The 20,609-nt window shown below is 46.0% G+C and overlaps 9 protein-coding genes across 9 annotated transcripts; 4 read left to right on the forward strand and 5 right to left on the reverse strand.

The window, feature by feature from the left end:
* Nucleotides 1-204: 204 nt before the first annotated feature.
* HD556DRAFT_743038 (major facilitator superfamily domain-containing protein) lies at nt 205-2,794 on the reverse strand. The gene is made up of 15 exons (XM_041311484.1): nt 2,534-2,794; nt 2,453-2,479; nt 2,314-2,390; nt 2,189-2,257; nt 1,953-2,141; nt 1,537-1,893; nt 1,272-1,477; nt 1,175-1,220; nt 1,077-1,114; nt 927-1,026; nt 789-881; nt 714-730; nt 539-652; nt 373-485; nt 205-302 (listed from the first exon to the last, which is right to left on the reverse strand). Exons 1-14 carry the CDS (start codon nt 2,668-2,670, stop codon nt 441-443), a joined length of 1,515 nt encoding a protein of 504 aa, XP_041157191.1. The 5' UTR covers nt 2,671-2,794; the 3' UTR covers nt 205-302; nt 373-440.
* A 35-nt stretch (nt 2,795-2,829) lies between these two features.
* On the reverse strand, nt 2,830-3,319 carry HD556DRAFT_1393441 (uncharacterized protein). The gene has a single exon (XM_041303613.1). The coding sequence runs from the start codon at nt 3,286-3,288 to the stop codon at nt 2,920-2,922; it is 369 nt and encodes a 122-aa protein (XP_041157192.1). The 5' UTR covers nt 3,289-3,319; the 3' UTR covers nt 2,830-2,919.
* A 611-nt stretch (nt 3,320-3,930) lies between these two features.
* Nucleotides 3,931-4,760, reverse strand: HD556DRAFT_1242727 (uncharacterized protein; the record flags this gene model as incomplete). Its single annotated transcript, XM_041298308.1, has 2 exons — nt 3,931-4,060; nt 4,111-4,760. 2 exons carry the CDS (start codon nt 4,758-4,760, stop codon nt 3,931-3,933), a joined length of 780 nt encoding a protein of 259 aa, XP_041157193.1.
* Nucleotides 4,761-7,147: 2,387 nt separating this feature from the next.
* HD556DRAFT_1209366 (uncharacterized protein) lies at nt 7,148-10,604 on the reverse strand (the record flags this gene model as incomplete). Its single annotated transcript, XM_041296536.1, has 12 exons — nt 7,148-7,423; nt 7,476-7,637; nt 7,697-7,905; nt 7,978-8,362; nt 8,411-8,769; nt 8,817-9,120; nt 9,174-9,390; nt 9,440-9,707; nt 9,759-9,867; nt 9,922-10,221; nt 10,271-10,504; nt 10,554-10,604. Coding segments are annotated over 12 exons (2,874 nt in total), but the record flags the coding sequence as incomplete, so codon positions are not given.
* An 869-nt stretch (nt 10,605-11,473) lies between these two features.
* Nucleotides 11,474-12,252, forward strand: HD556DRAFT_1242714 (uncharacterized protein; the record flags this gene model as incomplete). Its single annotated transcript, XM_041298307.1, has 2 exons — nt 11,474-11,617; nt 11,671-12,252. The coding sequence occupies 2 exons, from the start codon at nt 11,474-11,476 to the stop codon at nt 12,250-12,252; spliced, it is 726 nt and encodes a 241-aa protein (XP_041157195.1).
* Nucleotides 12,253-13,874: 1,622 nt separating this feature from the next.
* HD556DRAFT_1529117 (uncharacterized protein) lies at nt 13,875-15,210 on the forward strand (the record flags this gene model as incomplete). The annotated part of the gene is made up of 9 exons (XM_041309399.1): nt 13,875-14,254; nt 14,321-14,366; nt 14,416-14,591; nt 14,644-14,674; nt 14,728-14,796; nt 14,855-14,889; nt 14,949-15,045; nt 15,115-15,122; nt 15,178-15,210. The coding sequence occupies exons 1-9, from the start codon at nt 13,976-13,978 to the stop codon at nt 15,208-15,210; spliced, it is 774 nt and encodes a 257-aa protein (XP_041157196.1). The 5' UTR covers nt 13,875-13,975.
* A 1,528-nt stretch (nt 15,211-16,738) lies between these two features.
* On the forward strand, nt 16,739-17,201 carry HD556DRAFT_1446360 (uncharacterized protein; the record flags this gene model as incomplete). Its single annotated transcript, XM_041307076.1, has 3 exons — nt 16,739-16,933; nt 16,992-17,026; nt 17,075-17,201. The coding sequence occupies 3 exons, from the start codon at nt 16,739-16,741 to the stop codon at nt 17,199-17,201; spliced, it is 357 nt and encodes a 118-aa protein (XP_041157197.1).
* A 206-nt stretch (nt 17,202-17,407) lies between these two features.
* Nucleotides 17,408-19,825, forward strand: HD556DRAFT_1433459 (uncharacterized protein; the record flags this gene model as incomplete). Its single annotated transcript, XM_041305224.1, has 7 exons — nt 17,408-17,473; nt 17,530-17,574; nt 17,701-17,817; nt 17,842-17,890; nt 17,952-17,985; nt 19,387-19,465; nt 19,520-19,825. 7 exons carry the CDS (start codon nt 17,408-17,410, stop codon nt 19,823-19,825), a joined length of 696 nt encoding a protein of 231 aa, XP_041157198.1.
* A 313-nt stretch (nt 19,826-20,138) lies between these two features.
* HD556DRAFT_1446361 (uncharacterized protein) lies at nt 20,139-20,486 on the reverse strand (the record flags this gene model as incomplete). The annotated part of the gene is made up of 1 exon (XM_041307077.1): nt 20,139-20,486. The coding sequence occupies one exon, from the start codon at nt 20,484-20,486 to the stop codon at nt 20,139-20,141; it is 348 nt and encodes a 115-aa protein (XP_041157199.1).
* Nucleotides 20,487-20,609: the final 123 nt, after the last annotated feature.

A 20,609-nucleotide genomic window follows, 5' to 3' on the forward strand; every position in this document is an offset into this window, starting at 1 on the left:
GTAAGCACCTATGTAGCGCTAGAAGCGGTGAGGGAAACAAAATGAAATCTGGTCTATCTAGCTGTAAAAAAACTCTTTTACATGTCAAAGACGTAGTCTAGACTAGTTCAATCGTACACGTTGTCACTCGAAACATTCCCGGTAAGACATCTGAGTATATGACCATTTTTGACTGACATCTTTCATTCAAAACTAGTAGGTTCAGTCGATACTCTCCTGCTCGAGCTCACTTTGACATCGACGCAGCCTTCCCGATTGACTGATTCAAATGGGAGTTCGGAAGCGCTCAGCTATCATTCTCACTATCATATATGACAGGAATATTTTCACATCAGTCAAGGACGCAGGCTCATGTGGTTGGACGATACGAACAGACGAAAGCATTGTCCTTAAAGAAACGTACTGTAAGAAGAATACTCAGGTACCAAATATCACCTTGTTCAAAGCTGAGGTACACGGATAATACAGAGTAACAGGTTCACGCCCTGGGGTACTATCTCAGTACTCATTGTACAGGGTGGGTGGACCTTTTACTTACAACTGTGATGACACCAGCAATCCAAAATGCCCTGCCAAGAGGATATGGTTGAAAGCGGAAGATAATCGCGAAGAATATCCCTCCAAGATTTCCCATGGCACCTACAATTCCGGTCTAGACCAGTCAAGTTTGAATCATTCTGCCATCACCACACACCAAGTGATGCAAGACTGACCATGAATCCATTGGAGTCTTGTGACAGAACACGATCAGTCATGAAAATTGGCAATTTAGTACACTGAACACGGACTGGGGTTGCAATGTGGAACAAGAGAAAAGTTAACTCCATTGGCGACCTCATTGAACATTGCGACAATGACAAAGATCACAATGATGACCTCAACTGGTGTCTGTCAGGCATCAGTGATAAATTGAGGTCCGAACTCACGAGATGGATGAGAGTGGTTCTCAATGTAAAAACCAAGACCAAGCGATACAAGCCCTTGAGCGACTCCACAAGCGATGGTCAGGTACTTCTTGCCAGGCACCTGCAGAGCCTCTTCAAACCGATTTCATGCACAATATCAATGGCACTTACACCAAATTTGACATATATGAGATCTCCGAAATATCCGCCTGTAATGAGATGGTGGTTATGAGGAGGAGATACCTTAGCTTGCGAAGAAAGTGACTAACCAAGCGGCCGGAAGAACACATTAAGGAGACCATAGATGCCTGCAATCTGATAAATCTGTCATCACATAGGTCATGGCGACTGTTTAAGGAGACTCACATAGCCAGCTTCGGTTTGGCCAAAAGTGGGGGACTTGAATAGGGTATACAGAACGGTAGCCAAGTTGACTTGAATAGCAAGCTCGTAGCCGAAAGTGGTCATATAAGCCAATGAGGGAAGCCAGGTCAGTGGGTTTAGAACGATTTCATACGCCGTGTTCAGGGAAAGTGGGTTGTTGACAGCAGTGTCCAATTCTGAAACCAAGTCTATAACATTCGGTTAAGCGAACAAGCAAAATCAACAAAAGAGAACGATAAGCACTGACTTGTAGCAGTAACAGCAGTAACAGTAACCTTGATGTTCTTCTCGTCTCCAGTCTCGATATCATCACCAGAGTTTGTTTTTATATTTTCGCTATTGCTCGTTTGATCATCTGACGTAGGAAGTGTAGTGGCAACAGCTTTATAACGATCACTCCATTTGCCCGCGGGATGGTCAGTGCCAAACATTAGAGTGGCAGCAGCAACAGAGAGGAGAATGGGAACAGGAACGATTGCAAATGCCACCCGCCAGGCAACGTGCGGGCTCATACCGTCAGCAAGTAATTGATTGAAGAGAGCGATCATGATGATGAACGTGAAGCCGCCACCCGTATCTCCCCAGCCTCCGCCTAAGGCATTTGCTGTGAATTCGACTATATTAGAATACCCAACATATTATAATTTTTGAACAGAGTTTCACCTGTACCAACGACATTCTTGTCAAAGAACGCAGTGTTCCAAGCTTGACAAGAGACAAATGTGGCACCGAGAATGCCAATGAAGAACCGGACAATGTAGAGACCTTGCGCAGTTGATATGGTTCCAGCAAGGCCAGAAGGAATCGCCCCTATAATGAGAAGACCCGCCATCACCTTGCGGGGCCCATATACTACAAGATCAAATATATGAAGTGCTAGGGTGTCGAACTGTACTCACGATCGACGAGGAGACCTGATATAAGCCGTACAACAAGGGTGGCGCACAGCGAAACAATATTCGAATTCCCTTAACAGTGTTTCAGATCATAACTAACAGTGCATGGGCTCGGAATTTGAACGTACCGACTTCCTCAGATGTCAACTTCAAGTCAGTCTTGATGGCATCTGGAATGAGAGGGGCGAATGCGAACCACGATAAGCTGTATAAACAAATCACGTTTAGTGGCTAACGTGCACAAAACATCTAATAAATCTCATTCACAAGGCGACAAAAAATCCAAGCCACGACCTGCATGGCTACCAATAAGATATGACACTGCATACACTGCTTAGAGAAACGTACAGATGGAAATTGCGAGAGTACTGATTGTTCAGCGAGAAAATAGGGATCGTGGAACATTTGCTGTTACTGGGATTGATCACTGGGTAGCGCATGCTCGCATACGCATTGCTAATGCCAGAAAGTGTCAGGGCAGGCATAGGCGCAGTCGACGAAATACAGTGTTGAAGGGCGAATTGCAAGAATCTTGAACGGAGTATGAGCGTCTTGGGTTTTATTTTAATCACTGACCCAAGCAAGCTAAGAGCCTAAGACATTGGTCCAACAGTAAGTGCAATCATCAAGGCTGTGAGTGGCGCGTGAAGAGTGGCTACTGAGACACCCTGAGTGCCACCCTTGGCAGCACTTTCATCAGTGAACCGGTGAAGAGATGAGATTGATATATAACATCAGCACAACCCTGATAGGTTGTGCGACACTGCACAGTGCTGTACAGTGACACAGACATCACAGGGAAGTATGGTTTCGAACACGCGAAAAACGACGGTCCAGTCACGAACGTTCACGTCGTGACCGATGCCCTCATCCTCTCTCGATCGACGATCCCTTGTTCGAGCCGTCAGCTCAACGAGAGGACACCCGTCACCCCCCCGGGTTTCCAAGCCCAAAACCTTCCGTCGACCCTTGCCTACGACAACGCTTTGATCCAAAACGCGAGGGCTGGGCAGGGACAAACAAGAACGAAGGCGCCTAAGCGCCAAGGCCAACGATCGCGCCCAACTCCATAAGCCGCGAGCAACGGATGTCGCGGGCATCATGGAAACGCGGACTGGAAATGAAGGTATGAGCACAGGAGAGAAAGCTTAGTAATACGTACAAGTATGAATAATGTACACCGTCACTCTCCGAAAACCTATACTAGACCTCCAAATATAGTAAGGTGTGGTAATCCTGTCCGAAATGCCATTCACATGGTTTTCTCACTATGTATTGATGATCAATTAAATATTTGGTTGTTTGTTCTATTGGGCGCGGGATATAATAGGCCCACATTTAAAAACTTTAAGACATTATATATATATCGAATCCACCTTAGCATCCGGAGCTACTATGAGTATTATGTTTATTTACTTTGAATATCTACATACCATACCTCCATACCATTTGTTGTTCAATACCTCGCACAGATATATTGTCCATACCTTGCATAGATATATTGTCCGTCACCATACCTAGAGAACGGGCTCGATAGGTCGTTGTCACATCTGGTGAAATATATTGGTCAGATGCTGGCTCTCATAATAGCACGCTCGGTTCGAGTATTATAAGCAGCAGATGACAAAAATTGCATTATTGTTGGACTAGATACAAACACGATCATCTAATAAATGAATGGTATGGGTATTGGATGGAGTGTGCGAATGATGTATTAGTAGAGCGCAAATAAGAAATGGTGATATTCATGTCGTCCAGAGCAGCTTTGTCTGAATCGTCGTCTGCCACTGGGGATTGTAAGTGGAAAGGAGTTTTGGAACGGTCCTCCTCCCAGGGTATTCAGCAAGGTCTTGCTGAAAATACTCGACAAGGATGCTATGCAACAATTAGCAACGATACAAAGAGTCGAACAATGAGAAACTTACTTCCGAGTAGCATTCTCATATGCTGTGTCATAGTCCCCCCCGGCGTCAACTTCTACCTTGGCCTCTTCCCTCGCCATGTTGCGAACAGCCTCAAGCGAATCATCCACGAAGTTCCAAAACTTGGTAGAAGTGTACTTAGGACGCTTTCCATTACCTCCGAATCCTGAGCCCTCGGCATCGATTTCCCCTTCGTCTGTCCCGCTATCTAGCCCGATGTCCCGGTTCTCATCCTCGTCTCCATCAAGACTGACATTATGGCTGTTATTGGGCACATTAGTATCAGCTGCTGCATCATCCCCATCATCCAAACCGCCTTCACAGTTCTCACGGACTTCATCAGCATTTTCCTGGACTGTAGGCGTGTCGTCCAGTTCTATGTCGATGCCAAGCGTCTCTCTCACTTTGATGCGAAGGTCCCGGTGGAGCGAAGAAAGGAGCGACGGAGAATAGATATTTTTCAGTGGTATACTCTTGTAGTCGCCCCTGCCAATAAGGAAGATGCGCAAGCAGCGCCGCTGAAGACCCGTCGTTAAGAAAATTATGATCCTGTAGGTTAAGACTCGGAGAATACATACCAAAAAAGCGTATCTGTTCCAATGAGATGCGTCGACCTCAATGCAGCTGTGAGCGAGAGATTTTGCAGTATCCATGATACTCAAGTGTTTCGAGATCGATAGAACCAGCTAAAAAAGTTCAGAATGGTTCTGCATTCCAATATGTATATGACACGAACCTTGGTCTTGAGATTGCCACGGATACAGGCAAGTAGGTCGCTGACAACAGTCGAGAGTTGTGCACTGAGCTCGGCATCTTCGAACAGCGACTTCGGAACTTTGAATATGTCAGTATGTGTCTTGATAAAATCCTAGCGTAGTTTTCAGCCGTCAGTACTTTATAAAAATCAAATAAAAGATACCATTATGTGCGCATGTGTGTCAGTGACATAGGCGGTGAGATTGGGTGATAGCATGCATGCTGTCAGGCGGTTCTGCAGCCCTGACTGTGTTGTAAATGATCAGGTCCAACACACATCGCAAGACGATACTGACGAAAATACCTTGAAATCTTTAGATTCCAGTAGCTCTTTCAATTCATCGAGTATGGTCTCCCTATTCGCGACGCTAGTAAGCAACATGCAGACTTTAAGATCAATGAGCATGTAGTAAATTCCTCCAGTCTACAAACGTGTCAGAAAGAATTCATAATAGCAACAAGCAAAATCTTACATCAATAAAATCATGAAGGAGAGTCTCAGAGACACCCTTCTCCCCAGCGACCCTTGTAGCGTATGTCTTGAGTCGTTTCGACTCTCTGGGTGTAAGCAGAAGTGGGTTACTACCATCAGCACTAGATGACCTTCGACAACGCATGCCTGCACTGATAGGCTCATCCAACGAGTCAGCAGGTGAATGAGAACGTAAGGAACCATGAGTATGAACGGTGCCATCAGCAACTTGACTTTGAGAAGCTGCATTCATTGGCATTGTTGTTGTCTGGACCAATGGTGAACGTGCACGACCGATGTTTCTTGAGGACCCGCATGCTGAAGGAGTTTGATGAACATTTTGGACAGAGGCTGAACGACTCCTGCCTCGAGGCCCCACAGCAGCGTGTGGTACCAAAAGACCGCCTGAGGTGCTGGCCCGTGAATTGCCTGCAGATTGAGAGCCTGTTCTAGACCGCACAGAAAAACGCTGCAGCATCATCTTGAGAACAGTGAAGGCGGGAGGACTTCACAGGCGTGTGCCATTCACCAAGGTTGGCTGACGGAATGAAGCGGTGGCGGATGCAGACTGTATTGATCACTTTCTTCGGTTTCGGTTTCGGTTGCGGTGTTTCAATTGTCTGTATTAAATTTCACAAACAGTTCGTAGATTGTGCTGAGGGCGAGCAGGGATAGTTTATAAAAACATTAAAGTATATATGAGTGTCACTCTCTGAAAAATCAAACCGAAAGGGAGAAAGGCAGCGGCAGGAAGAGAGAGAATGGCTGAATATATACTTTGCAATGGTTTTTCAAAGGGGAATCCAACATGATGGGGAAAGGCCGCACCCATGCGCATCATTTTCTTCCACGATGGCCTGCATCCAGGGGCGATCGATGACATCTGGTGGGACAAGAACCAGAGACGATCGATGACATCTAGCGGGACAAGAACCGCAAGATTCATCGCTGGAAAGGCTGCACCCATGCGCATCATTTTCTTCCATGATGGCCTGCATCCAGGGGCGATTGATGACATCTGGTGGGAGAAGAACCAGAGGCAATCGATGACATCTAGCGGGACAAGAACCGCAAGATTTGTCGTTGATCTCCAAGGTGGAGAAAGGCTGCACCCATGCGCATCATTTTCTTCCTGCATCCAGGGGCAATCGATGACATCTGGCAGGACAAAAGCTGCAAAATCTGTCGCCAATCTCATGATCCTCGAGGGTGTGTCATACTGAATTGTGGGAGGGGGTACTGACTTGGTGCGTTGAAGTCCTGAGCATGCTGGGGTTGTTGATGATAAGACGGGCGAGGCAAAGACATGTAGGCCTGTGGTGCAGGAAGTGGATGCATCGTGGCCATATACATATCTTGATGAGTCGGATGAGTATAAGATTGAGACGGAAAATATGAGTACGGTGAAGGAAGATGTAGTGGGGGCGAGTGCAAGGGGCGAAGAGGAGGAACTGGCTGTGAGGGAGGAAAGGATTGGTGTGGAGGTGCGTAAAGGTGTTGTGCAGGAGGTATGAAGCGGACTTGATGTTGCTGGACCGGGGCTAAATCACTGAAGGTCCTTGAATCCTGCTGAGTGGACGTTGTTTGGGCAGAAGGGCCAGCTATGGAATTTGGGGCCTCTGGCTTCTTTCTTCCTCGTGTGCTTGGACCGTTTGCCTTCATCTTTGCCTTGGACGCAGGCTTGCGCGTTTTAGTAGGAACACGATCAAAGGCCGGAGGGGCTGGTGCTGGCAAGATCCGAGTGTCGCCGCCTTCGCCTTCATCTTCACCTGCTGGCTTGGACACATCTCCACCGGCCTTCTTTGCTGCTCTCTTGTCTCGTAGTTGGCGCAAGGCCACTGCACGAACTTCAGCCACATTGACAACCCTAAGTGGGGTTTCGTGAAGTGTATCTGGGATGATGAGTCGGATATGTTCGTAGTTGTGAATAGAGTAGACGTTAAGAAAAAAATTCGGAGTTGGCTTATGCTTAATTACAGCCTTTGTTACAGAGGTTTCGGTCTGTTCTTGACGTATGGGCTTTTGATTGAAGTCCGTGCACCGTGAATCGACGCAATTGTGCTGGAGGTTGACTATGCAGATAAGATCCTGCGAGGCGGTGGCGTAAACACTAAGCCTACATATAAAAAATATAACTTACGATGCCGGCTGAAACAACTTCATTATCTGTAAGAGTGAGACACGGCAGATGAAGCGAAGGGTGCAAAGTATCTGCGAATGTGAAGACCTGGAGGGCAATATGTTCCGCTGTTTGGTGATAATCGGACGATACAAGAATCTCGCGAATACGTCCGATATATGGCTGTGTGTAGCATCGTCATCGATTAGTGCGTACTATGAAAGTTAGAAAAATTAGCCCACCTTTCCATCTGCTGGATGTCGGAAGATGACATGACTGTCCAAGTGCGCGTGTTCTCCTTGATGCGTCACCACAGATTTTCCAAGATGATGGATGACACCAGGCCGATCAGTTCGAAGAATTCTCGCACACTGAGTAGTTTTCCATGGGACCACATCCTTTCGTGTAGTCTTGCCTGCTGCAGTGAAGGTGGTTTGGCTTTTTCCAGATCCTATGTGTAAATTAGTAGTGGTATAATGATACAGTGCATCATCGGACTCACCGGATATTGGCACACTGTAACCAGAGTTTGGTATCCCAAGGAGTCTTGCTTGTTCCGGATGCTCGTCGAAGTAGCTTAAAATCATCTCCCCCCCTCGAACCCACTTCTTGACCGTTGGATCATACCAATATCCACCTGTGGTGATGTGCTTCATGATGTCTTGTCGAGCGAAAGTCTTGCATGTGTCCCTACTGGGGGCCTGACGGTTACTGTAGATGCACGATAGACGAAAGACGTGATTGAACGACTCATATCTCTCAGTAGAAAAAACGATCGCAGGGCCGAAACGACGAATGAATGCTGGAAGGTGAACGAGAAAGTGAAATTTCGGCTTGCTGATTAGGATACTCGGTGCGCATTGTGACGTGATGTTGAGGAAATCTTCGATTTTTCGAGACAGGTTTGCCTATCTCACAAATGTTAAATGTGAAAGCTTCCAAAGGTAAAAACTTACAAGATATACTTCTGTATCCGCAATTTTGGTGTGCCATATTAGTACAACAAGCTCTCCAATAACTGTCCAGGTGTTGAGGACAGTTGTAGGAATGAGGTCGTAAGTAACGAAAGGCATCACTTGCGCCAAGCTTTTAAAGTGCTTGCCTATTAAACCGCCTTTGTAGCGGCAAATGTAGTCTGCATTGAGACATGGAGAGTTCAGTCCATCCTTGTCGATGGACTCAAGCCGATCCTGAAAAACATGGAGGAGCTTCGCTTTCTCGAGGAGAAAGGCAGTTTGCCCCCAGAAATATTTGACGACACCAAGAAGTATTGTATGGAGAATTTCGGTGGGTGTATCCATATGAATATCTAATGCTGCAGATAGCTGAGTGTGACATCATTATCGACAAAAAAAAACGAACCGTCCATTCCGAAAAGTGGATTGATGGCGTCGTTGAGTTCTCTGCCTTTCAAGAGGTCTTCAAACTCTTTCTGAAGGGTGGCCTCAATCGCAGTTTCAGACAGTGCTTGAGACCCTGCAGTACGTTTTCGGAGCCTCTTGCCAAGCTTGACTAGAGTGTTGAGAATTGAATTCGAAGCTGAGTCTCGGATGCCAGTCGTCGAAACCGAATGTTGGAGTTTCGTTGAGGCACCTGACTTGAAGGCGGTCTCAAATTGTCGTCGGATCTCTTGAGCAGTGTACTCTGGGGTCCGTATATTGCCTGACTGCAAGCATATGAGTCATAGAATTGAAGGTACTACTACAAGAATATTCCTACCACGAAGATACTTTCATAGCCAGCTGCAGATTCCTTGTACTCCTTTGTTCCACTGACATCGCAAGTCCTGCAAAAATAGTTGCAATTGAGCCCTGCATGACTGCACTCTTCGGCCTGCATTGGGTTGTCTCCGGCAAGAAATAGCCCATACGGGATAAGCATCACCTCCTCGTTATATTTGCAGTCCCATGCGACGACCCCAGATTTGGCCGCATCGCTATGCATACTTAGTGATACTATGTGACAAATAAATGAATAAACCATACCATATCGATTCTTTCATTGCACACATCAATTCCATAGGCGGAGCATGAGGTGATGACGCGACAAACCGCACAAAAAACTCTTTTTCAAGCATCTCCCGAGGCAGATTGGCATTGGACATATATATAGCGTGATGCTTATTCCACTGTTTTGAGATATTGCCCGACACGTCGTCCATGAAAATGATCAAGGGAACGGTATATACCATTCGACCTTTCGACTTTTCGCGCAGTGGATTCGGTGAGAGTGATCCATATTTGACTGAAGAAGCTTTGATATATGTGAATCTTGAGTTGCCAACAAAATTGATCTCGAACATACCGGTGAGACCACAATCAAGTTCGCCATAATTTGCAGCGATATCTGCGAACGATCGAATGAACGTAGACGTGAGGATGATCTCCTGGTCCTCGCTGATAATGAACCCGGCCTGTCACACATGTAAGCATCAGCAATTGTACATAGAGAGCCAGAGACGACACACATCAGTCCGTTCAACAACTCGACCTAATGCATATAACACTTTGTCAGAGTGCTCGCAGGTTTCAATGTCGTCTATGGAAGGGTCCGCGGCACCCAAAAAGAACCGCTGTGGAATGAAGTAACCTCCCGTTGAATCCTGCAACAACTCATCCGTAAAATAAACAGCCCCGTGCACCCGGACTGCTGGTGGTGATGGCATATCAAGCAGCATTTTCTTGCCGTGAAATACTTGTGACATGCCTTTCCCGCTGTCCTCGGGATAGTCTTGCATCGCAAGTCGAGTAAGAGGGTTTGCGTAGTCCTTTGAATGGTGTTAGCATACTGTCATCACGAAGAAGCATCCAACAAACCTTTGCGATCGCTTTCGCAACACTATTTATATAGAATATATTCCCGGATTGAGAAGTGACCTTCTCGGTCAGATCACCCATCAAATCTTCCAGGCCCATGTGAAGCTTTTTGATTGCCCCGAGTGTAGGAAGGTTTCGGGCGCCAAGTTCCTTGGCCCAGTTGAGGATTGCCTTCTTCTGAGCTTCGGAAAATGGAAGATGCAGAGAGCTGAATAGGAGCGAAGTGATGAAATGCTTGACATGACTGTGAGCATCAGGTATACTGACACAATGAACGACTTACTGCTTTCGACGGAAATGGATACGTTGGACTATCTGGAGAGATGTTATGGACGGTACTTGTTGCTTCTTGGAATGGGTCATCTACACATGCCACTAAGTATGGAGTACCAAAGCATAGGACTAAACGGTTGACTCACCAGGTATTTCAATACCGAAATCAGATGCACTATCATCAGCAAGTTCTCGCTCCTGGTTGGTAGGGACAAGGGGTGTTGTGAAGGGAATGTTCCCTGAGTTGAGAGATGATTGAAGTTCGGCAAAGAGGTCCGGAAATGGTGTATCGAACTGGAGTGACCGACTGCCTTTGATATCGTCCCACAGATCGAATAGAGGATACTCAGAATCCGCTTCATCTGGCACTGTGTTGGGTACTTCAGGTAGCTGTCCATTGATAGGTGTATCGGGTGTATCAAAGTCCATGCCGAAGTCGTTGCAGTCAATGGGGGAAACTGGAGGATCGGGATCACCGGTAGGTGGAGATGTAGAAATGTTCGTCCTAATACCGCCAAGGCGCTGCTTCATGCCAGGCGGATGTGAAAGTCTTGCCAGTTTAACGTTACGAATGTGTACATCCTGCTTCAAATGTTTGGTACAATTGCGGCACTCCATCGTACAATAGGTGCCACATTTCTTGGGGCAAACCGTGCAAAAGACACGGTTTGAAAAGTCATCGCAGAATTTCAGAACTATAAGTATCATTAGCAGGTATGAATCAGTGAATAAAATCAGCTAAGAAAAAAACGTACTTTGACCGTCAATAACGTTGTCCTTCATACTGGGCAATAAGTCCTGCTGATGTGTGTTGAGCATGGTGCAATGGTCATTCACGTGACTTCACACACTCGAAATCTGACAAGTCCACAGTCCCACGTCCTGCTGCTGCTGAGCTGCTCACCGTTCAACGTTTAAGCACTATTGATAATGAATTCTGCATCACTCACCAACATTTCCACTATCTATCCTCACGTTCGACGCGAAGACATGAACAATGTATCGCTTCAGCCGATGTTTGTTACTATCTTTTTTCCGGGTAGCTTTCCAAGACAGGCGATTCAAGGAGATATTGTCAGTATGCGCATTTGATAATCTTCGAAGCTCGCTCACAAATTATATATCAGCCAATTAGAATATCAGTTTCTATTGCTGAAGAGTATGGATCATTTACGACGCCCGTCATAGAGGTGGCACCGATGGATTTACACCATTGTGGTAGTTCAATACACTGTTCAGATAATGTGAGTACCGCAAAGATTATCCTGAAATACTTACATGCCGAGTTGGAGAAGTTCTCTCAAGATATGTTCTATGATGACAAAGTCTCCATCCCGTTCCTTCCGCTCCCACCTACATTCAACTATTTCAATCGAACCGACTGGCAGATAGTCTCACAGAAGATTCAAGAATGGCTCACCAGCGAGGTCGACACAAAGTCCTCATTGTGGACATGGGGACGTGACGCATTCTGGCTAACGTTTGTCGCAGCATATCCATCCTTCCCAACCGGCCAGTGGCCCATGTGGGACCCTCGCATTCCTTTGGAGGGAGAATTCATTGAGCAATGGTTGAAGTGGTCTGGTGATGACAGTGCTGGGGAGGATTCAGCCATTGACGAAGGCTTGGTATCAGTGAGTGATATCTGGGAAGATTTTTGTAAACATATGGCGCTCTTCTACCCATTTTCCCTCCTCTCTTCAGACTGATGCTATACATTAGCAGTGTTGAATATCTTTTGCGCTAAAATATGGTATAGCGAGCGCTTTTGTCACATATTATGTTTAGGCCTACTATGACACCTATCAGTACATACCTTTGTATACACGACGTATATACCCAATGTTATGCTTGAAATGATCCAATTAACGTTTCTGCTGGAACCTGCATGACAAACGATCATTTTCGAGGCTATTGGCGTCCAGTGCGATCATTGAAATATTGATGGCCCGGAGGTAGACCTATGTGGGATATCTGTGGGATATCTGTAAGATATCTTGGATATATTGGAGCCCAGACCTCGAACACATGACTCGCCTCAACATAATACATATAACATCATGTGACATCTGGTTCGACTCTACCTAAGATGGGATCAGCCTATAATTGATTTTACCGGATCTCAGGTCAAATTCCCCAGCAAATACCAGGTTTGCCGCCTTTATGGTTTAAATTTATTATTTGTCTACAGAAACTGTATTACAGCCGAGGCCAAGGAACAAGATAGGTCCTTAAAATACTTTTCTCACTATATCAGTTCCAAATAAATCGAGACTAGCGGTGTAGGGAACGACTAATAGCCGGAATTGTCCGAGACAGACATGATTTGTCATCGATAGCGCGGACCATAGACAAGTCTGCGCTTACACATACACGGACCGGATTAGCGTACCATCTATCTACATAGTATAAGCACGGAGCGATTTCCAATATGGCGTCGACGCCATGTGCGCGCTCCACTTGAGCCCCTTTGAGGCTCCACTGTATTGGACGCAGAACAATCCGATGTGTCCGAAGAATCCAAGAATGGGACGATCAGGAAGGAGCATAGTACGAGCGCATCCCAAACGAGCAGAATGAGTGACGCCTGACGTCGGCTCGTACGTTTCAATATATTGCTAAAATTTCATTCCTATTTCGTCCGCACATAAAGTGATTCATATTTCGTAGGAACATCTCAGTCCATTTTCAAGAGACTGAGATGTGAGTACATAGTTCTACCTAACGTTTACAAAACTAACAAGACCTAGATACTTTGTCGTTCTAGGTACATACAATGTTAGAGTCCGTTTTCAAGAGACTGAGATATACTTTGTCGTTCTAGCTTCGTCGTGACTCGTCCGCTCGCCTCAGAACTCAATACACTGAGTGAGCGCTCAACATAGATGTCTACTCTCCCTGTGTGTCACGGTCGTCCAAGAGTTTCACTTACATACCATCATTCGAGTGCTCCTGCACTCCAGTGGATGCGAGGCAGGCAATGTCACTCTCTTCTGTGAGGAATCTGAACCTCGACGAATCTGTGATGAAGAGTGCTGATGCACACCGGACTTTCGAGAGCGCGATGTTGCTGAGACACTCGAAACGCCGTTTGCAACAGAGAACGAAGAGAAAAATACAAAATACAACGGAGAATGTAATTCAAAACATCCGAAGGTAAACAGATCGCTTGTATATTATGACAACATAAGTCTGCATTATGCTACAAAAATGATTATACAACTTGAGTCCTAACATTTTCCAGAAACCAAGTTAGTGCCGCAGTACCTTGTCATGCTGGGCATCACAGCATATCGCAGCACCTTCTTTCCACAGAAGTCGCAACAGTAGCACAGCATCGTCATGATGCCCTATTTTTGACAAATCGAGATGCCGGCACTACCTGAGTACAAAAGGTCCTGCACCCCATGAGAGAATAACAGCGGTCAAAAAATGACGTCCATGAAATCCAACTCCAAAGGTGTCGCAGTCGTCACTGGATCCACGCAAGGAATTGGACACGGCATCGCAATACGCCTTGCAGGAGACAGCTATGACATCGTGATCAATGACTTGGAAAGTAAGAAAGACAACTTGGAGGAAGTCAAGAAGGAAATCACTGCCAATTTCCCGGAGCGGAGAGTGCTAACTGTGCTTGGGGATGTCACCATCGAGGAGGATGTCAAAGGCCTGATTGAAAGTGCGGTTAAAGAGTTTGGCAGTCTGAATGTTGTGAGTTGTTTACAACCGCTGGTACCCGTTCAGCAAGTTGAATTGCAAACTTTTCCTATCAAATAGTTTGTTGCAAATGCAGGCATTTGCAAACCAAGATCGCTCATAGAAAGTAAGTTACAGTCGACATATTACCGGGACTTACTGAGACCCTGTCGCAGCGACATCCAATGATTTTGAGTCTGTGCTTGCTGTCAATGTCAAAGGCACCTTCTACAGTTATAAATATGCAGCGCAGCAGATGATAGCTCAAGGTGAGGGTGGGCGAATTGTCGGTGCAAGCTCCCTTGCGGGAAAGAAAGGCAGGTCTACATATGCGGTTATTCCTTCGTGTATGGTGACATATCTTTTAAGGGGATGCTTCACTCAGCGCTTACTGCACATCCAAGTTTGCTGTCCGAGGGTTGACACAATGCGCAGGTACAGTGTACTTAGTCTCACGAGCACCCGACCTCAGTAACCTTCTTTCTAAGCTATCGAACTTGGTTGCAACGGAATCACAGTGAACGCATATGCTCCAGGAGCAATTCAAACACCAATGCGTAAGTTTCGAGATTTGTGCGTTAATATCATTACGATGGTAACTTTTACCTTGTGTAGTTACTGGGTTGGTTGAATCAGCTGATTACGATGAGGTGACCCTCAACCAATGTGCATGAAATGTGAATTTTGACAATTCCTTTTCATACTTTAGTTCAAACGGTTGTCATCTGTAGGCGACCTAGGAACTACCCAGGATATTTCGAGCCTGGTTTCATTTCTGGTGACCCCGGAAGCACATTTCATCACAGGTGTGTATATTGTACATGGGCCATGTTTCATAAGCTCGTAACTGATGGGTGTAATGCGTTGCTTCGCAGGTCAAACAGTAAGCATATTCTCATTCATACCAAGGGACGCAATCTGACATGATTCTCGGACAGATATCGATTGACGGCGGTATCTTCTTTGATTGATGGACTATGGTGGATTACAGTAACATCATTTTACCGTCTGAACAACGCAGATCTTCTTACCCGTACCCACAGTGTAAGCCTCATTCAGGGCTATGATCTGCCCAGGGTCCATGCTCCAGGCAGTAGTATCAGAGACCATAGTGATCATGTGTGTAATTCTGTTAGAATCGATGTCAATGCTTGCTTGATTGTTTACACTACCTTCAGATGGCTTGGGATGTTCACCCGAACACCTCTTGATCGATGTTGAGCAACTTGGACCACCAGTCACGTGTTTTCCTCCCAGACCCCCCATCAATGCTGCCTCTGGCGCTCTGTCAACGAACAATGTTAAGGGATCCTATTCAAAAACAAAAACAAAAGTCCCACTCTATCTATGATCTTCCCATCAAAGACACCTCCGTCCAAACCTCGAGTGTTGCCCATAAAAGCAGCCTAAATTCTGCAAGGGACACATGCCTTCCCTTTCCGTCTCTTCTGATAAAGATTTATTGATGGTATGGACTTCAGTGAAATCAACGTACGAGAAATTAAGTCGAGGTCACATGTGCATGTTGATCGTCGGAGTCACGAATTAATTAAACTGTAGGTCCACAACTGCCACATCAATCCACATCAAATCAATGATCAATGGTCCACCACATTTGCGCCACATTCATCAACCAGAGGCAGGAAGCAGTCGGCTTTCTTGTAGTATATATACTGTAGTGATATTTAGAATAGAAATTCAGTCAAAGTATAATATTCAATCCTACTCTAAAGTCTACATACTTCTACACAGCCTTTAGCACGGGGAAATTTGGAAAGGAGGGTTTCAGTGTGAGTTGGCAAGCGGGGAGGAAAGAGTGAGTGAGGGGGGAGCAGCTGAAGAAGGAGAGAAGGAATTATATGCATGGTAGGTATGTCCATGCTGTCAGTTGCTCCCTGCCTTCTGACTTTTGGATTCATAATTCTCTTTGAGCACAGATCCTCCCCCTCCCCAGCTTTGTACAATGTATGTCACAATTTCCGCATCGTGGACTTCGCACCATCTGGGTGCCCATCCAGCCGTTTGCGTGGTTACCCTGATACATCAAAGGTGAGGGATGCTTCAATATTGGCTACCACTGAACTTCACTCACCAAAACTCCCAGTGCCTGCTGTTTATCTGCCGTGAGTGCCATCAACACACTGTTGTTGAAGCTCTCCAGTGATCCGAAGAACTGACTGATGTCATGCCCAGCTATGAACGTCTTTTTTCACCTGAGAAACACATGGTGGATGAGCGTGCTTGCCTGCAAAATTGAGGGAGGATGGCTGGAGTGCAGCCTGTCAGGTTGAAAAAAAGACGGTCTTTGTGTGTGCTAGGACAGTCCCTTGGATCCGAAAATCAGACTGTCTTTTTCATTTCTTTCCTGCTATCGTACCTCCTTCCTCGACCACTTCCGAACCTCTTGTTGCATGAGAGTCGCTTGATTACAAATCCAATTCTCTCTTTGGCGCAGTCTGAGAGGGGCCTCCCAGCTTTCACTCTTCAAGTTTGTTGACCATGGCTGCCTCAGCTGACTTAGTGTGGCACTTTCCTGGCCTGCATGATGTGCTCCCATCTGCATCAGCTAGTGGTATTGAGATGGATGATATCACTGAGAATGTTGCAGCTGAGCAGGAAACCCTCGTCGAGCCAAGCGACAGGGTATCCGACAATGTCTGCACCATGGACCCCCCTCCCATCAACATCTGCAAAGTCAATAGACGCACCTGACTTCACAAGACTGCAGTCAACACTGATGGATGCCTCAAAGGGTGTCACCGAAGGCACCAGTGTGGAATACAAACAGTTTGTCGTGTCTACCTACTGGCTTGAGCATGCTGACTACTCTTGCAGGCTGATGAATGCATGTGTCGCGTTTCTTACCAGCCTTGGTCTGCTGGAGAGCAATGAGGAGTTTTTCTGCAAAAAGCCATGTGCTGATGCACCATGGCTGATTATTGTGTGGATCATGAATATGTAAGTTTGTCTTGTGAGATGGGGCTCGCCATGCTGATTGATCAAAGGTCTAACTCCCTCAATATTGATGGTACCACGAAGCCATCAACCCAGGACTGTGGAACATATGGTCATGTACAGAAGATGCATGCATTGATGACATATGCTTTTGGGAGGCTCAATGGCCTGGGCAATATGCCCTGACATGAGTCAGATGCCGGAGGTGGCCTTATGGTTGGCAACCCGTCGATATCTGTCGAAGTGTCATCATACATGTGCTCCCTCCGTAGATGCAAGGTAAGCTTTCTTTGCCCATCCGACACCTCTCTAAATTGATGACCATCCAACCCTAGGTTCAAGCTGGTGAAGTTGCAAATAGTGCTCGTGCCATAACATCAGTGAGCTGCTTCTGGCCCTTGAATGACTTGCTCATTACTCAGCTTTTGCAGGATATTTTGCTCAAGTTGTACCACCACAACCACCTCACTCACAACTGGACCATCTGAAAATACCAACCTGGCGAGCGGGGGCAATCTGGTTTGGACCTGTGGGGTGGTGGGCATGTCCGGAGGCTTCTGCAGGCAGCCTACATGGTGTCATTTCTATGCATGCTCTGTTTTGACGAAGTGCTAAAGATTCAGGTCCACAATCTCTGAGTGCATGAGGACCAGATGGTCCTGCACCTCCCCTTCCACAAGACCCACCAAAATGGAGGTTCATGGTGCCTCAAACTCGGTGTGTTTGTGCTGTAGTGCACATTCTGACTGTCCTGTAGAGATTCAGCCATTTCACCTGTGGTCCCTTCTGTTGTGCAAAGCCCATATCTGACCTGTTAGAGCACTTCATCAGGAAATCACCAAGTTCCTTAATTTCCTTTTTGTTCCTTAGATTACTTGAAAAATGGAATTAAGGCGGCTAAGGAAAATAAGGCAGTCAAAGCGGCAAAATGGTTTGAAACTTCTAAGTCCAACATTTGTATATGTTTGTTCACGTGATGGTGCACTCGAAATCTTTCACAACTTCAATGTTCTAACTTTGCCTGAGACTGCCTGTTTCCTTTTTTAATTTTCATATTGAGGTGCGCAAAGATTTATTATTATTTAAATCTTGTTCTTTCTATTTAAATTAAACAAAACTATTCTAGCTCCATCTTCTTCAACACAACACCTGTCTTCAGGTCCCACAGACGAAGCACCACGCTGATCCAAATCGTTGCCTGCCATTCACAAGACATGAGTGTGTTGATCCTCCGAGCTTGAACCATGCTGATTGGAGTTGTTGCCTACCGTTTGCAGGATGTGAGTGTGTCGGTCCTCCCTTTGAGTTCGAGCCATGCTGATCGGAGTGGTCGCCCACTGTTCGCAGGATGTGGGTGTGTCGGTCCTCGTTCAAGCAACAGCTGTGCCGATCCAAGTCATTGGCCACCATTCGCAATTGGTGAGTGTGTTGATCCTTGCTCGAGCAACAGCCATGCTGATCAGAATAATCGTCACCCACTGTTTGCAGGACATGAGTGTGCCAATCCTTTCCTGCCATTCGCAGCCTGTGAGTGTGTTGATCCTGCTTTGAGCTCAGGCCATGCTGATTCAAGTTGTTTCCCACCGTTCGCAGGATGTGAGTGTGTCGATCCCACTTCAAGCAACAGCCATACTGATCGAAGTCGTTGGTCACCATTCGCAGTATGTGAGTGTGTCAATCTAGCTTCGAGCTTGAGCCATGCTGATCAAAGTCATTGGCCATTGTTCGCAGTATGTGAGTGTATCAATCCTTGTTCGAGCTCGAGATTTTCTCATTGACGCTATATATTTGACAGGGTTTGATTTGGCTACTTAGTACATGCGCACTTGTCCCCCCCCCCTTCCCTTCGAATCATTAATCACATATTGGTTCCTGCTCCTGCTATAGTCGTTTGTTTTCAGACATGTTTTTTCAATCGTTTTTTGGAGATTTTCATAGGACACCTTGAACTCATGTATTTACCTTAGTGTACTTAGTCTATGTCTTGAAATAACAGTATTTTTTGATCTCCTTATCTGCCTTAGTTTAAGGAAAAGTTCCTTATTTTAAGGAGAGTGCCTTATTTTAAGGAAATGGATCTCCTTATTCTCCTTATTTTTGAGTGACCTTATTGTGTGAATTAAGGAGAATAAGGAGCAAATAAGGAACAAATAAGGAACTCGGTGATTTGCTGATGTTGCTGCCTGGTTGAGCGAGTCCAAGATCACATCAGGTTACCTGTTCCAAAAGATTGTGTCCAGTGACTGCATAGCGGAAGCAAACTCTGCAATGGTGTATGTTCCTGCTGTATCCAGCTGCACAAATTCCTGATGCACATGATGTCAGTCCTCTGAACAGTTCCTCGAATTATTTTGCAACAATCTCCTGGACATCAACATTGACCCTGCCCCTTATGGTACCCACTCATTCCGGAGGGGTGGCTGTCAGTACCTCCATGTCAAAAAACACTGGCCACTAAGGAGGATATGTGAGTGGGGAGGTTGGAGCACAGAGTTCTCCAACCTAACTGTAGTGAAGTATTTCATTTCTTCGAACAATGACCCTGCAGAGCCAAGGGAATATTTTTTCAATCCTAACAGGCCACCTATGGTTAAGTGCACACAGTGTGGGAGGTGCTGTGCTTGTGCTTAAAGTTCACCCCCATCTACTAGTAGGTGTAAGTAGAATGTATGATCACCCATGTTCCCACCTGCACTATGGATGATGATAGCCCATGACCCACAACGAGACTCTGTGCATGACCCAAACCTCAGTCTACCATGACATGACACTCTGTGTGCCCCAAACCTCAGTCTACTCAACCCACAATGAGATACTCTGAATGAATGAGCATACGAGGAAGCTGAGGATGTGGAGACATAGTCTCCTGATGATTTAGATGTAGGTCTACTATATCGACAAAACACCTTGTATACTTGGCTACAGATTGTGCCGCAATGCCCATTTAATCCTCCTCATCTTTGATGTTTGCATCCTCTGCTTCCGTGCTCTCATCTCTTTCTTTGACATGCACATCCTCATTTCGCTTCAAGATCTCCTCTACTGCCCACTCCTCCACATCATCTTGCATCATCTCAATGACATCCCTCGCCTCTGTGTAATCTTTAAGTTGCTTGTAAACATTGTGAACAATGCTCTCATTGAAACCATGCTGCTCTGCAAGGAACTTGATGGATGCTGCAAAACCAAGGTGGGCGAAGTGCATGATGTCACTGCTGTGAATGTCAATGTCCAACTCAGTAGCAGCAATGCTGCTCGTCTCTCTGACATGGTCTTTGAATGGTGTTGTCATTGTGGCTACTAGTGCCACAGCTCGGCTACGGTCTGCTCCGGTTCGGTATTTACTGATAAGCCAGAGGTTTGGCGATCCACGTGAGCCAAGCCACTGAGTACGAACTCAGTTTGACTTGTAAGC

Source organism: Suillus plorans (genome assembly GCF_016647745.1).
Source record: "Suillus plorans strain S12 chromosome Unknown HD556scaffold_52, whole genome shotgun sequence".
Classification (NCBI taxonomy): domain Eukaryota; kingdom Fungi; phylum Basidiomycota; class Agaricomycetes; order Boletales; family Suillaceae; genus Suillus; species Suillus plorans.